We start from the raw sequence: 16,133 nt of genomic DNA on the forward strand, positions 1-16,133 counted from the left end.
GTCCTCCCCAGCTGCATCTTCCTCTACCATGGGTGATGCCTCGTTATCACAGATGCTGCCAAAGGCCTCAGGGCCCAGGGAGGCCTGGCAGTAGACGACAGCAGGAAAAGACAAGGTAAAAGAGGCAATGAGTTCCTCAGTCTTTTCCATGTCTTTGTCACTACGTCCCCTGCCCCACTCAGCAGTGAGAGCACTTTTTTCTTGGCTGCCTTCCTTGTGCTGCCAACATCCTTACAGAAGTCCTTCTGGTTGCCCTCCCCATCTCTTGATAGCTCCAGCTCCAGCTCCAGCTCCAGCTCCAGCTGAGCTTTGGCTTGCCTAACTCCATCCCTTCCCTCACAGCCAATGCCTGTGTCTTCTCCCTGGGTAGCCTGTTCCCCTTTCAACCCTCTGGGCACTTTCTTCATGTTTTTCAAGTCCTAAGTCACAGAGTGTCTGCTCAGCCATGCCAGCCTCATGCCAGGCCCTGATGGACCTTCCTGCAGACTGCAGGCTTCCTGTGCCTTGAGGACATTGTCTCTGAAGAGCCAAGAGGGCTCCATGGCCCCTCTGCCCTCCACGGCAGTCACCCGTGGGATCCTGACAAGCAGATCCTGAACATGATGAAATCCTCTCTCCCGCAGTCCAAGGGCGGTGACTCTGCCATTCCGCTTACCTCTCCACCATCTCAAGGTCATTGCAGTGGCAGCCAACCTCCACATTCACATCGCCATCCAGTCTGAGCTTCAGCTAAGAAAGAAAGGGCAGGATGGCCCCATCTACTTAGAGATGCAAACTGCAGACATAGAGAAATCATACTGAAGAAAAGCTCCCATTTCTCCTCTCACCTCTGAGGGGATCCAGGCAATGGCCTTTCATGCCGCTAAAGGTGGATGCAAAGAATTTCCGGTGTAATGTAGATGAGGCAGTGCCTCCCAGGCTCCCCTTACAGTCAAGGAGGAGAAGGAGGTGTTCACCGGCCTTCTTTCACATGGTCACATAAAGCACAGATGACTCACATCCCAGAAACATTTGCTCTGTGCTTGAAATGGGGCCTGAGCTCATAGGCTTTTAGGATAATGCAGGCTGAAGGGACCACAGGAGGCCCACAGTGCAACCTGCTGCTCAAAGCAGGGTCAGATATATGTTCAGAAACCAAAAAATGCCCCTGCCAAAGGACCTTTGAGATGACACAGCAGGAGAAGGCAGTAGTGGGTTGACAGGACACAATCTCTGTTCCAGGGTGCGAAGAGAGAGCGGAGGGCAGAGGTGGATCTGCTCATGCCCCGTGCAGCAATTCCCTCCCTGCAGCCGCTACAGCCCTGCTGATGACCTGTAAGCCATGAGCCGAGGTGGTGGGACTCACATCCACTCTGGCTCTGAAGAGTTCTCAGCCCTTAAGTCCCAGGATGCAAAGCACCCTTCTGGGGACACCTCAGTAGTTGAAGGGGCTGAATGCAGCCCACAGCCCTCCTGCTTTGCAGCCTCCCACCAGTCCCCGGCCCATGCCCAGCCCCAGCCCCAGCCCCAGCCCCAGCCCCAGCCGTGCCCCTCCTGGGGTAAGCAAACAGCCATGGTCCGGGGTCTGCTGCGGTCTGGGCCTGGAGAGAGGCCAGGCAGGGCTGGCCTTCACCCCCCATACAGGTGCTGAGCCCTGCGGGAAGATGGAGCTGGTCACATTCAAAGATCACCCCTCACCAGGACCGTGGGGAAAGCCAGTACTGGAAAAGGCTGGTACAAGTGCCTGGGTGTGGGAGGAGTTTCCTGGGGCAGTTTCTCCTCTCTGTTCATGCAACAACAAGCTGGGCTGGATCTTTGCATGAGACACTCTGCTTGAGGGCCCCCATGGGCATGAGGATGATCTACAGGCCCAGTAGATGGCCCCAGGACATCCACTGCATGCTCCCTGCCAGCCCTGCAGATGACCCAGGAGAGGGCTCGTCCTCCCCGGGGTCACAGCTGGATGACCAGTCCTCCAGCTGGGTGTGGAGCCCTGTCTGGGGGTGACTTTTGGGGTAATGGCTAGCATGCGGGGTGGGGAAGATTGCTGCAAGAACATGTGCTGGGGACAGGGCCTGAGGACAGCAGGAAACTCAGATGGCTCCTGGGTCCTCCTTCCTTCAAAACAAGCTCTGACACGGGGTCCCAGCCTTCCTTTTGGTGCCACCCATCAGGAGTGATGATGGCGCTGTAGGCTAGGAAGGTGGGGAGCATTCATCCCTCTTCAGCCACTTCCCAGGCCATGTCAGGGGTCAGGGCAGAAAGGACTTCTGGCTCTGCACCATGAGCTCCCTTTAGTGCACCCACACTCTGACCATTGTCTTGCATTAAATGTCAGCATTCTTCTCTCCAAGACATGTTCAAGCCCAGTTCCACTTCCTTCTGATGTCTCCCAATCGCTCCTCTGATCTCGCTGGCTGTTCCCACACCCCCTCCCCTGTTCTCCCACAGGGCCCCGAGCTGGCGCTGCTGCTCTGCAGAGTGAGTGGGCTGTGGGGCCACAGGGCCACGACGTGACTGCAGTGGCCATGCTGGTGAGGGTGGGAAGCAGATCCATCCAAATGGGGATGACGGCCTCCAATGCCTCCAGGGGTCTGCAGATGTGGAAGGTGCTTGGAGGGACTATGGAGCATTTCCAAAGCTACTAGTTGTGTCCAGGTGCACCTCTAGAGCCAGCACTGGGTATTTCATTGACAACGACATGAATTGCTCTCCAGTCCCCCTTTCCCCTGCCAGCTGGGTCTCCATGGCCTCTCCTGGGATTGCAGAGTCCTCCTTTGCCTGTGGATCCCTTGTTTAGCATTTTACTTTTAGGTGACTCCACCTTGGAGGATGTCTCGCTTTGTGAGACTCTACTCACTGCCCACACCAGGCACATGCTGTCCCAGGAGATCCCCTGAGCTCTCCTGGTACCTCCAGATTCCCCTCCAGAAGGATGGGCATCTGACACTGTGCCTTAACATGTGGGACAGCCCTGGGGATGTACATCAGTGACAATTTGTCATCTCCACTGCCACTGGACACTGATGGGTGAATCCTAAATCCAGGCCTTGGTCTCTAAGAGATCATAACATGATTATGAGCTTTCTGCTTCTAAACCCATGCACAACCCTGCACAACATGCCTTTCTGGGGGGCAATTCTTGGGGCTTATTCTTGACTCCAGCTTTGGAAGAAGAGCCCAGCCTTCAGGCACTGCACTGCGTAGAACTTACTTGAAGACAAAGAGACTGTGAGGGAGTCAGCTCTGACCCAGCGGTAGACACAATTTTATATGGGCACTAGGTGAGACAAAGCAATCTCATTAAAACTGGGATGAAGCCAAGCATTTGGGTAGCAAAATGATAACAAATAATAGTAGTAATAACAATAGTAAAGTGAACAAACAAAGCTCAGTCCTGGTTGGGATACACTGGGATTCAACTGTGGAGAGCAATGGCAATTTTATCACTGCTGAATAATGTCCATGAAATCACTTTCTTCAGGGCATCTTTGAGCTCCTTGTTCCTCATGCTGTAGATGAGAGGATTCACTGCTGGAGGCACCACTGCGTACAGAACAGACACCAACAGATCCAGAAGAGGGGAGGAGAGGGAGGGGGGCTTCAGGTAGGCAAACATTGCAGTGCTGATAAACAGAGAGACCACGGCCAGGTGAGGGATGCACATGGAGAAGGCTTTGTGCCGGCCCTGCTCAGAGGGGATCCTGAGCACAACTGTGAAGATCTGCACATAGGACAGCACAATAAAAACAAAACATCCCAAAGATAAACAAATACTAACCACAAGTGCCCCAAGTTCCCTGAGGTAGGTGTCTGAGCAGGAGAGCTTGAGGATCTGGGGGATTTCACAGAAGAACTGCTCCAGGACATTGCCTTGGCACAGTGGTATGGAAAATGTGTTAGCAGTGTGCAGGAGACCATCGAGAAAACCACTGGCCCAGGCAGCTGCTGCCATTTTGACACAAGCTCTGCTGCTCATGATGGTCCCATAGTGCAGGGGTTTGCAGATGGCCACGTAGCGGTCATAGGCCATGACAGTGAGAACAGAATACTCAGTTGAGATGAGAAAGTAAAAATGAAAAACCTGTGCAGCACATCCCCAGTAAGAAATGGCCTTGGTGTTGCTCAGGGAATTGGCCATGGATTTGGGGACAGTGGTGGAGACGGTGCCAAGGTCGAGGAGGGAGAGGTTGAGGAGGAAGAAGTACATGGGGGTGTGGAGGCGGTGGTCACAGGCTATGGCTGTGATGATGAGGCCATTGCCCAGGAGGGCAGCCAGGTAGATGCTCAGAAACAGTGAGAAGTGCAAGAGCTGCAGCTCCTGTGTGTCTGCAACAGGTAGGAGGAGGAATTCATTGAAGGAGCTGCTGTTGGACCTTTTCCTCCCTCCAAGCATGTGGGACTGTCCAAAGAAGAAAAGACATTAAGAAGTTAGGAGAGACTTTTCAAGTAAAAAACACCCACATCTTCTGGTTCTCATACAACCCCTACACTGCCTCTCCATTTACTGAGAGGATCTGTGTGCAGCTCCCTTCCTTCAGCTCCACTTTACACTGCCTGAGTGTGCTCTGACCTAAGGCAGGGACCTCTGCCATGGGCTCCAGAGCAGTCATTCCTGCTGTACAGTAGTGGCATACATGGGAATGGGGGTGACCAACTCTAACATTCACAGTTTCTCTCAGGTGAAATCCACTCGTCATGTGGAAGGGCTTTTCAGCATCTTCACCAGCAGTTCTAAAGAAGGAGGGTTGAGGAACACAGTGTTAGGGATGTTTTAATAATGTTTATTTTCTTTGAGATGCCCCGTCACACCTGGGGAGCGTTCCTCAAAGGCAGAAATTCTCAGTATTCCCACTGTGAGTCCTGAGAAAAACCGATTCACTCTCACTTCATGCAGAGTGAGCACAGCTTGTCTGTCTATCAGCCTTGTTCCCAGCTGTCCTTTCTTGCACCTCTTTGAGCAGGAGGATGATCACGCTCATATGTTGTCCTAAAAAGAGACCAGCCACTGCTGAGAGCAGAGGAGTCCAGTTTCAAGGTGCAGATCTCCAACCTTCTTTCCCTTTCTCAGAGCACCAGAGGGAGGTCTCCACACTCCCCTTCTAGCCAAGGACACACAGGGCTCTTTTCAGCTGCTCCTATACAGCATCCCACCACCATTTCCATACTCTTCGCATCTCTGCAGCTTCTTCATGGTCTCCCAGACATCCCAGAGATGCTATGAGGCAGCAGTGCCCTTCTGGAGGGCAGCTCAAAGCCTGGCAGGACATGACAGGGAAATGGTCAAAGGACTGCTAGGACAGAAGCTGGGCTCTCCTTCAGGGAGACTCAGCTCATTTCCCAACACCACAGACTGCATTTCCTGTAGCTGCACGGGTGAGAAGGGGGCTGGGGATGCCTCACTCCCAAGCAGACCCCTCTATTCCACAAATCTCAGGGCAGGTGTCTGAACTGCAGCTGAAAACCCACCAGCCCCAGGGAGCCTAAGAGCAAGGGCAGCTTGGGCAGGAGGGCAAAGAAGGAGCAAAATGATGATCCTGCTGCAAAGGGGGGCAAGGAGACAGAGAGGGCAAGGAGACAGAGGCAGACAGGCACTCGGGAAAGCCTCCACCTACCCCAGCTGGGCATGCTGCCTCGGAGATGGCAGCATTGCCGGGCAGTCGCTCTCAGCCACTTTGTCAGGCAGCACGAAATGACAGGTGAGATGCCCCTCTCCTCTTCTGCAGGTCTAGCTGCAGAAGAGGTGGCTCATGGCCTGCACTCCATGGCTGTCAGGGCAGAGGATCTGCTGGGTGGGAGCAGAGACACAGGGGACTGGCTCAGAGGAAGGTGTCTGCATCAGAGGGACAGACCATGACTTGCCCAAATCCATCCTCCCATGCTGATTCTCTTTGCAGTTCCCTCTCATTCCCTGCCCATCTCGCTGCCTGGAGCTCTCCCTGCTGGCAGCTCCTTCTCTATCCCAATGTCTTTTCCCTGACGGTGCTCACAGAACCCGTCCCACCCTCTGCATGCTCTGTTCTGCCTGACAGAAACCTACCGGGACAGGGCACTGGGCAGAGGCATTGCTGTGCTCAAAGGTCCTGAGGAGCAGGTCAGAAAAACCCTGACAAGGCCATAAAGGTGATGCTGGTGCTGTCTGTAGGGTGAGGAGGGGTTGAAGGGGTTTGCTGAGCTTTCTCACAGACCTAGTGATCTCTGAGCGGGATGGTTTGAGAGTCTCAGTTCCTTCCCAAAGCACAAAACTCTTTCCTGCTTTCCCCCTCCCCACATTAGGGAACTCAAAGCACACAGCCTAGAAGGAAAGCTCCTTCCCTTTCAAGTATCCCCTGCCTTGACCTTCCTTTTGAAAAGTGCCCTCCAGAAATTTCCTCAGGGTGAGCTGGAGCTGTGAGCAGCCCTGACCCACGCACCACCCTCTCCACAGCACACTCAGCCTGCCCTGACGGGCTCTCTCCTCCCACCCAGAGCTTCTCCCTGCAGCACTGCGGGGGGTTTGCTGGGCAGGCTGAGTGCTGACCCTCGCAGGCAGCAGAGTCACTGCCCGGGGCACACAGCACCCTGGCGTGCAGGAACACTGCTCTGAATGACAGCCCTGGCTAGACCTGTGTCACACCCTGGCTTCACACCCATGCAGCTCTCCCTGGCAGAAGGCAGCAGGACACCCTGTCCCTGGCATGCTGTGGCAGGGAATGCCCCCCCGCCCTCACTCGAGAAGCCAGGAGTGCAGTCCTCAAGAAAACCCTCCATTATGGGCTGGGTTTAGAAGACCCCTCCAAGAACAGCAGTAGCATTGCCCTGCAGCCACAGGCTTACCGTGCAAAGAGCTGTGAAGATTCCTCCCACAAGGAGCTCTCCTCTGGCCTCCCACTCCACACTCCCTTTCACTTCTCTCTGCCTTCTCTCATGGATGTCAGCAAGTGCAGGCAGCGCCCAGAGCCCTGCTGCTCTTGACAGGGGAGCTGCTCCTGCAAAGAGTTGTCTCCCAGCAGTGCTGCCACGTTGCCAGGAGCTCTCTCCATCCCAGGAGCCTGCCTCTGCTCAGCAACAGTGGTCCAGCTGAAGGCGTGAATTTCTCTCTCCCTTGTGCTTCCTCCTCCTGGAACACGGTCACTAAAGTAGACTGAAATAATCACCTATGCGCCTTTTCTAAAGAGTGGAGAGAGACCTATTCCAGCACTGCAATTTGTCTCATCAGAGGATGGTCATCTAGGACACATGGAAATGTCCCACTCCGGAAGACCCTATTCCCATCTCTTAACTAGGCAGGACACCTAGAAAAGGGGCAAGAAGGGATTTCAATTATCCATGGCTCAGGTAATATTTCAGACGTGTCAATCTGTGCTTCCCATGCTGGTTTAGAAGCCCCTGGGATGGAGTGGGATTCAGAGCCCTTCTGTGCATTCCACAAACAAACGGGAGGTGGGATTCCCCTTTCACAACCTGGAGTGTGCACAACAAAGATGCCGGCATGCAAGCTCCCTCTCTAAGCTCCCATGATAATCACTGGAGAGGGAGGGGAGTAGCCAGCTGACCACACACAAAAACACGTGGTGACATCTGAAGCGAGAGAGGTGGTCCAAGGCATATGCCAGTGTCTGCTGGCTCTGATGCAGCAACCGTGAGACCCACATCCTTCTAGAGCATTAGGTGGTGGCCAGGTGGAGAATCTCCTTGGCCATCGGAAATGACACGAGATGCCTAATACTGCCAGAGCTCCACACATTCGGAGGCTGAGGCACAAGCAGATCCCTACGCTGCAAGCAGTTCATGTCATTCAGTGCAGGGACTAGATTCCGTGATGCCTGGGGTGTCAAGCACAACCATATGTCTCCAGCACATACCGCATGGGACCTGCCTGTGTCCAAGCAACTGAATCCCACTTCTGTCTTCAGGTGAAGTCCATCCCCTCTACATCCAAGTGTGCAGCATAGATCTGCACATCACACCAAGGACTCTACTCATGTCCCTGCATGCTTGACACCTTCCAGCTCTCCTCTCCCGGAACCTCTTTCCACTCCCACATGATATGAACAGGGACTGTGCTAATGATGTCCACAGCATGGCTGCATGGCAGCCTGTGCAGGCTCAAGAAAATTTTCAGGGGCTTTTCAGGGACTTTAATCCCCCTGGCATGCAGTGGAAGGGCAAAGAGCAGGGTGAAAGCAGTCCAGGAGGTTTCTGCAGGGTGTCAGGGACACCTTCTTAGCACAGCTGCCAGATGGGCTAAGAAGGGTGACGCTCTCCTGCATTTGGTACTCGCAAACAAGGAAGAACTGATCAGGGAGGTGACCATCAGTGGAAACGCTGGCTGCAGGGACCATGAAATAGTGGAGTGCCACATCCTGAAGGCAGGGAGGAAGGAGAGCAGCAGAGTACAGACTCGGGACTTCAGAGGAGCAGACTTTGGCCTCTTTGAGGACTGCTGGGGGATCCCATGGGAGTGAGCTCTGAAGGGCACAGGAGCTCAGGAAAGCCAGCAGGCCATTAAGAACCATATCCTGGGGTGCATCAGGAATAGTGTTGCCAGCAGGTTGAGGGAGGTGATCCTACCCCTCTCCTCAGCCCTGCTGAGGCCACATCTGCAGTACTGTGTCCAGTTCTGGGCTCCCCAGTATAAGAGGGATGTGGCACTACTGGAGCAAGTTCAGCAGATGGCTACAAAGACGATTAGGGGACAGGAGCATTTCCGTTATGAAGAAAGGCTGAGAGAGCTGGGCCTGTTTAGCCTGGAGAAGAGAAGACTGCGAGGGGATCTTATCAATGTGTACAAGTATCTGAAGGGAGGGTGTCGAGAGGATGGGACCAGACTCTTTTCAGTGGTGCCCAGTGACAGGACGCGAGGTGATGGGCAGAAACTGAAACACAGACAGTTCCATCTGAACATGAGAAAAAACTTCTTCCCTGTGAGGGTGACAGAGCACTGGAACAGGTTGCCCAGAGAGGTTGTGGAGTCTCCTTCCCTGGAGATGTTCAAAACCCGCCTGGACGTGATCCTTTGCAACGTGCTCTAGGTGACGCTGCTTGAGCAGGGGGATTGGACTAGATGATCTCCAGAGGTCCCTTCCAACCTCAACCATTCTGTGATCCTGTGATTCTGTGATTCTGTGAACAGCACCCACCAAGTGCAAAGATGGTCCAGACCAATACTCAGTAAAACCAGTAGACATCTCAGCACAACACCTGGACTAAACAGTGTATTATTGTCAAGCTAAGTAGGTTTGCTGTTCGGGAAGCCAAAGCTCCTCTAGGACAGACACTTGCAGGGGACGTCAAGGTGTCACAAAGGAGTGATGCACTTCAATTGTAAGAGGGAAGCAGCACTATGTTTATTGTGGTAAAATAGTGACTTAACAAAGTTCAATTGTAAATAAGAATAATTTAATGAGGTTCGATTGGCAAGGTTCACTCAGATATTTACTGCATGAAGGACAGGGTCAGATGCACATGCAATGGAGACCCTCCCATTGAATCACGAGGTTCAGAAAGGACCCCCTTGCCTTCCAAACTCCCTCAGAGAGGAGCCTAGGTGCAGCTGGATCCAATCCTAGTCTCAGATTTGGTCAACGGTTTATGTCTAAAGGATTATGTGCACAATTAACCAGAAATATAACTCAGCAAAGTTTCGTGACGTTTTGCAGTGTTTCAGCATGCTATTAATCACTTACTGAGGATCTGTCGCGGGTAAGGATGCTCTCAACCTCGAGGAGGAACCTTGAGAGGCATCCCTGCTCAAGAGGAGGTTCTGCAGTGCAGCCCGCTGCCATTCAGGAGAGCTCAATGGGCTATGGGCTGCCCCCTGGTTATGGGGGTTGGGGGGAGATGATTGACTCATAGTCATATTTGCATGCTAGACGGGCCTTAGTTGGCACATGCTCAGTTAGCCCCTGCATACATGCTGTTTACAGGGAGGTCAGGTTGAGGGGGAGAGAGCACATCAGTGGGGCGGGGGGGAAAGGAGTACAGCGTCACAGCATGTTTGCTCTTTTATGGCACATCATCTCTATCTTAAGCATCGCACACCGAGAAACCTTGCTGAGGACTTTTACAAGCAAAGAGCCTGCTTTGGTGCCCAAAGGAGGAAGGCTCTCTCCTCTCCCATGTTCTCCTACATCCTGCTTCTACAAAAAGAGGGACCCACTGGAGAAACCAGTCTTGAGGCTCACCAAAGCATCTCAACGCATGGCCACGCTTTGTGCTGTTTCAACCCACAGGACTTTGAGCCTGGTTTTGAAAAATGCCCAGCCCCAAACCAACCCCCAAACCCCAGATTCCTGCAGAGATCTGCGTAGTGTAGCAACCTGCCAGTGCAGGGGCACAGAAGTGACTTCTCTAGTTCCCCATTTTAGGTATTTCACTGCCTTTGGCAATATCTGGAGATGGTCCTCAAGGTGTTATCAGAAAAATCTGGAAAATACCTGGGGTGGAGGGAGGTGACTGCTTTCCAGGACATGAGGGGACATCTCTCTGCTATCTCCCTGCCTCTGCCATCTCCATGGCAGTGACCTACCGAGCCCCCACATGACACGAGCTGTGGTCACAGTGGGATGTGCTGCATCACAGGCAGGTCTTCTTGGTGCCATGGGTGGGGGCCCTCACTTCCCTGTGAGGCCCAGGCACTGCTGGGCACTGCAAATGCGATACACACAGCTGCCATTCGTAGTGGGTCCATGGAAAATGAGTGGGGACAGGAGGCAGTGGGGCCGCCTTGTGGCCCCTCACCAAAGGGCAGAGGAGCAGGAGCACATTGGAAAGGAGTTTGGGGTGATGAAACGGGAAGAGAATCCTTCTTCCGTGGCTGGAGATGCAAGCCAAGGGCAAGGGGGCAAGCGAGATGGAGGACTGCTGGATGGACATCATCAGCCTGGACCACAATTCCTTCTTCCCAATGCTCCTGCGGCTCTCCACTGAGGGTAAGGTCTTCAGGAGCTCCTTGCCGAGGTGTCGCACAGAGACTGTTAACTGCAAAAACTGCTGTGGATCCTGGGCTGTGGTGGTGGCTGCACAGCGCTGGGGGCTGCCGCAAGAGTCCTGCCTGAGGGTCCCCTCTGCCTCCATGGACAATGTGGCAGCCAGGACTCCTGGGTCCTGGCGCTGGGGCTGCCATGAGCTCCAAGGCTTCTGTGGGGTCAGCTCCATGCCCTCATGTTGGGGGGGGAGGGGGTGGGCCTTCCATGGCTATGTTTTCCTGGGAGTGGGTCCCCCTTTGGGGTCTGGCTCTGAGAGGAAAGGGGTCCTGTGTCCCAGAGGCTGGTGCCACCAGCACAGGCCCCAGCGCTGCCCCCCCCCTACAGCCCTCCACAGACCCGAGGGCACAGGGCAGCCAGCAGACCTGTGGGGACCCTGCCACAGAGCCCAGCCCCGGCGGGGCAGCGGCCGCGCCATGGAGCCCCGCACTGCCTGGCCACACAGTGCTGTGCTGCCACCAGGCCCCGCCACACCCTGCGCTTCCACCCACAACATGGCACCCGACTGCGGGGGAGGGGGCAGAGCAGGCCACCAGGCAGGAGGGCCCAACGTTGCCATGGCATCGCCCCAGTGCAGCCCTCCTATTGGCTGGCAGGAAGAGGAGGGCGGGCATAGATTTCACTGATGGCTCTGACAGCCAATTGCAGTCCACTGTGATGGTGCCCTCCTGCTGGGGCGGGGGCAGCGGTGCTGGCGATGGGGCTGCTTTGCTGCAGGAGCTGCAGCAGGGGCTGGTGGGGCCGTGAGCAGGGGACAGAGTGACCTGGGCCAGAGCGGGGAGCTGCCCTGCAGCCAGACGTGGCGGCCTGCCCCGAGCAGCTGGGCCGGGGCGGCTGGGTGGGGTTTGTGTGCAGGAACCTTTGGCCCTGTGGTGGGTCTGGATCCCTGTGAAAGCGTTTCCCTGAGCTGCTGCTGCCAGCGCAGCCCCAGGTGCTGCTCAGAGCTGCTGGGCAGAGTTTGAGCAGGCTGCTGGTGTCCTCGCGAGGTGCCCTTCCCAATGGTCTCTTCTGTTCTGAAAATGGTATTTATGAGTGTCTCTGAGAGAGGCTGTCCCTGCATGTCATGCCGTGCCTTAGACAGTGTTTTTGCTGCAGGCCTCTTGCTTCTCCCTGAGACCTGTGAGCCTGGCAGCAGCGTGAAGGGTGCTTCCAGAGCAGCTCTGTAAGTGTGAGCTGTTTTGCTTGTCAAGGGCCTTGAAAGCTGATGAACGGCCAGTGCTTGCACTTGCCATTTTTATTTCCATCCTCCTAGGTCAGGGTGAAGAGTTGCTGAATTGTGGCTCTGCTGGTGTCACCAGCCGAGATGCCCTGGCCTGAGTCCTTCCGTGTGTCTCCAATTCTCAGGGCATAAAGCAGGAGAATGCTTGGATGTGTAGAGGATTTTCTGGGTTTCTTCAGCATTGAGAAAGGAACTTGAGTTCTGAGTTGCAGGAAGGCTTCTCCCTCTGCCTGGGACTCGAGGCCCTGCTGTCTTCAAGTTCCTGATCGCTGCTCCCATGCAACCCTCCTGTTAGAAAATGTTGTCAAGAATTACTTGCAGGCCTTTTCGCAATTCCTAAGTTATATGGGCTATGTGTAGAGACTAGCTAGGCAAAAGGTACTCTTGTTTTGGGGTCAGAACTGGTACCTGAGGGGTGTTTTGCTCATTCTGAAGCTTCATTGTGAAGCCACAAGGTGAATCAAGGAGGCCGTTAATGAGCTGCTCAGCCTTGGGGCAGGGCAGATGGAGCTGCAGGAGGCAACAGCCCCATGGTCATGGTGTGGGCAGTAAGGTCACCACTGTCTGTGAGAGCTTTGCCAGAAAATCACCAGTGTCAAATCAATTCTTTGCAGGTAGCTGATAGGCCAGCAGGAGGCACATGGCTCAGCTGTTGATGATGAGGTCACTTCTGCCTGAGTACCTGATAGTGCAGGTGGAGGAAGAAGGCTTGGCTGTTGCTTGTGAGGTCCCTTCTGACTGCTGACCTGATTGGATAGCAGGAGTCATGTGGCTGGAGAGGTGATTGTGAGGTCATTTCTACCTGAGTGGTTGATAGGGCAGCAGCAGCAGGTCCATGGCTGGGATGTGTGTTTTTGAGATCATTTCTGCCTGTGCAGCTGAAAAGCCAGGATTTGTCTCATGGCTGGGGAAGTTGTAGTGAGGTAATTTCTGCCTTAGAGGTTTCTAGGTGAGTGACAGAGACATGGCTGTGAAGGTGACTGTGAGGTCATGTCTTTCTGAGTGCCTGCTAGGCCAGCAGCAGGCAGTTAGGCATGTGGTGGGGGTATGCACTTGTGAGGTTATCTCTATGTGAGCAGCTGCTAGGTGAGGAGAAGACACATGGCTTGGATGTTGGTGGTGAGGTCACTTCTGGGTTTGTTGCGTGTGCTCAGAGGAGGGATTGACCCCTGCAGAGCTCTACAGCATACAGAAACGCAACTCATTAATCAAGCAGAAGTAGATGTTCCACATCATCTGGCACAAATTTGATTCCACTCCGTCATCATGAGTTAGTACTGCTACATTTCAAATGTGGATGATGTTCCGTGTTGAATGTGGACATGGAGTTTGACTTTCCACTTCTTTCATAAGCAGAAACTTGCAGCCTCCTCCCAGTCAGCTAGGGAGTCCAAGTAGACTTCTGAGGCTGCTAAATTAATCTAGTGCTGGTGTGAGCAGTGGTGTTAGTAATCTCTTATTGCCAGGCTGTGTGTGCTTTAGAAATTGCCGCTGTCAAAACTGCAGGGAGCTTGTGAGATTTTCCTGCAAGGTCTGAATGCTGTGTCTGTCTTTGAGGTGTCCACCTGCTTTTATGACACATTTGGAACTGTAACACGTTAGAAGTCTCTGGTTTTCTGTCCACACATGCAGCCATTGGAGAATGGGTGCAAAGGCTGTTGGAGGAGGCAGAAGGAATGTCACCCCCCAAAAAAGGTATGGGTCACATTTTCCAAGAGATTTCTTTTTCAGGGAAGTTGAGGCACAAGCGAGAGGCAAGAGCTGGCCTGATGAGCCCCTGTGAGAGCACTTGTTCTCTGCTTCCTGGAGGTGGGAAGTGAGCAGGCCCCAGGCTGTGAGTGGCTGTGCAGAGGAAGTGCGAGTCGCAAGGCCTTGGAGGCCTAGAAGGGAATGGAAGGGGTGGAGAGTTGGGCTTTCTGTGTGTTGGAGTGCTTGGGGGTGCCCTGTCTGCTGCCCTGTGTGGTGCTGTGCCCTGTGTGTCGCTGATGCAGAGGCACATGTTGGCTGCCAACCCTCTGTGAGGTGTGGGGGAAGAGGCGTGTTCCAGTGCGGGGTGCCCTGTGGTGGAGCCAGGTGGTGGCCCCAGTGTTTTGCTGCTCAGCATGGGAGGAGGTGGCTGGAGAGAGCAGTGCAGGTGGCTGGAGAGAGCAGCGGTGGAGGCAACATCTCCAAAGCTGCTGTTCCCTTTGGAAAGAACCTCAGAATAGCAGATTCCTTGAGCCTGCAATGGGGGAGGCATCTGGAAGTAGGAATCCAACACCCTGCTGAAGGCAGGTCACAGAAGATGAGGTATCTTGGGGCCTTTTCCAGTGAAGTTTTGATTGTCTCCAAGGATGGAGATGTGAGAACCTCTCTGGATCCCTGTGCCACAGTCCGGCCACCCTCACGGACAAAAAGGTTTGCTCTTAACGTCTAAGAAATATTTCCCATTATCCAATTTGTCCCTGTTGCCTCTCATGCTATTAGTGTGTACCTCCAAGAAAATCCAGCTCCGTCTTCCCTGTGCCCTCCATAAGGGAGCTGTGCACAGCAGGAAGATCCCCCTTGGCCTTCTCTTGTCTAGGCTGAACAAACCCAGCTCTCCCAGCCTCTCCTTATGTGCCCCATGCTCCAGCCCCTGACCATCTAGGTGTCCCTGTGCTGGACTCCCTCCTGTGTGCTAGTGCCTTTGCAGAACTGGAGAGCAAAAACGGGACCCAGTGTACAGACATGGTCTCACCTGTGCCAAAAAGAGGGGTGGAACATCTTGGTGGCCCTGCTGGCTGTGCTCTCACCAATATCAGCTCAGGACAGAGGGGAGACATTTGCCCCCGACTGTGTAAGGCCAGCAGAACTGCCAGTAACACTCCGATTCTTTCTTTCTTTCTAGGTTGCTCCACCCGTGTAGGTTCCCAGTGCAGTCCTAGAGCCCCTGAGGATGGAGGCAGGGTGCCAGGGTGTGTCCCTGTAGCTGTTAATGTCTTTGCCAACATTGTAAGCCGTCCCTGAAACCGGCTGCAAGTGGATGAGATGAGGCTGTGTATGGATGCAAAGGCTTCCATAAATGCGCCTGGCTTCCCTGGGTGATTTGGGGTGTGGATTCGCCTCCCGGTACCTCTGCTGTGCTGCAAATTCCACATCCCACAACTGCTGTTACTGCCAGCCCCTCAGTAAATGCTATTGTGCCCACCGCTTTTCCTAGAAGGTTGTGGTGCCATATAGGATGAGTGCAAGACCCTTATAATAAAAGCCAGCATGTCCTGGGTGCGTTTGTGTGAGTGCCACAAAGCCTCCTTAGCCTGACCTGAGGAAGTCTCACAGCCCAGGGCTCTTGGCTCTGCAAGGGTTGAAGATGTGCCCAGGGCCAGGTTGCCTGTGACACCCAGCCCTCAGTGCTCTCTGGACCCAGCTGTGGAGCCCCGACTGCTGCTGCAGAGCCTGTGCAGCCAGGACAGCTGGCATTTGAGGAGACCTCCAGGCTGGGGCTGTCTCATTGCTCGGGCCTCATTTCAAAGCCTCTGCACCCTTTGTCCCTTCACTGGGGCTCCTTGTCCAAGTAACTAAAGGGAAGGAAGGAGGTTCCTTTGGGCTCAGGAGGCCTTCAGGACTCTCAAGTGTTTCTCCATTGTATCTGTAACTTCCGTTTTACTAAAGAAAATGCCCATCCCCCCATGCCTATCTGGAGGTTGCTGAGGGGATGGGGATGGAAAGCAGCAGCGTCCTGTGCCCAAAGAAAGCAGGATCCTTCCCCCTGAAAAGAGCAGCACTGCCCAAGGAGCCACCTCTGTGCCTGCCTCATCTTGTGCTGCTCATTTGCATAGGCCTTGTGAGCCTAGAGTGCCTTGGCCACCTTCTGGTATTTCCACAAGAGCTTCCCTGTGTGTCTGGGCTGAGGAGCCAAGGGAAGGCAGCGAGCAGAGCAGTGGCTGGGGAGTGTGCAAATGGCGAGTGTCCTGCATCCATCTCTTCTTGCTGGCACCTGGTTGTAT

General features: G+C 54.2%; 1 protein-coding gene across 1 annotated transcript; it reads right to left on the reverse strand.

Moving 5' to 3' along the window:
* Positions 1 to 651: 651 nt before the first annotated feature.
* Positions 652 to 4,270, reverse strand: LOC136994100 (olfactory receptor 14J1-like; the record flags this gene model as incomplete). The annotated part of the gene is made up of 2 exons (XM_067310353.1): positions 652 to 729; positions 3,455 to 4,270. Coding segments are annotated over 2 exons (894 nt in total), but the record flags the coding sequence as incomplete, so codon positions are not given.
* Positions 4,271 to 16,133: the final 11,863 nt, after the last annotated feature.

The sequence above is a fragment of the Apteryx mantelli genome, chromosome 24, assembly GCF_036417845.1.
Source record: "Apteryx mantelli isolate bAptMan1 chromosome 24, bAptMan1.hap1, whole genome shotgun sequence".
NCBI lineage: Eukaryota > Metazoa > Chordata > Aves > Apterygiformes > Apterygidae > Apteryx > Apteryx mantelli.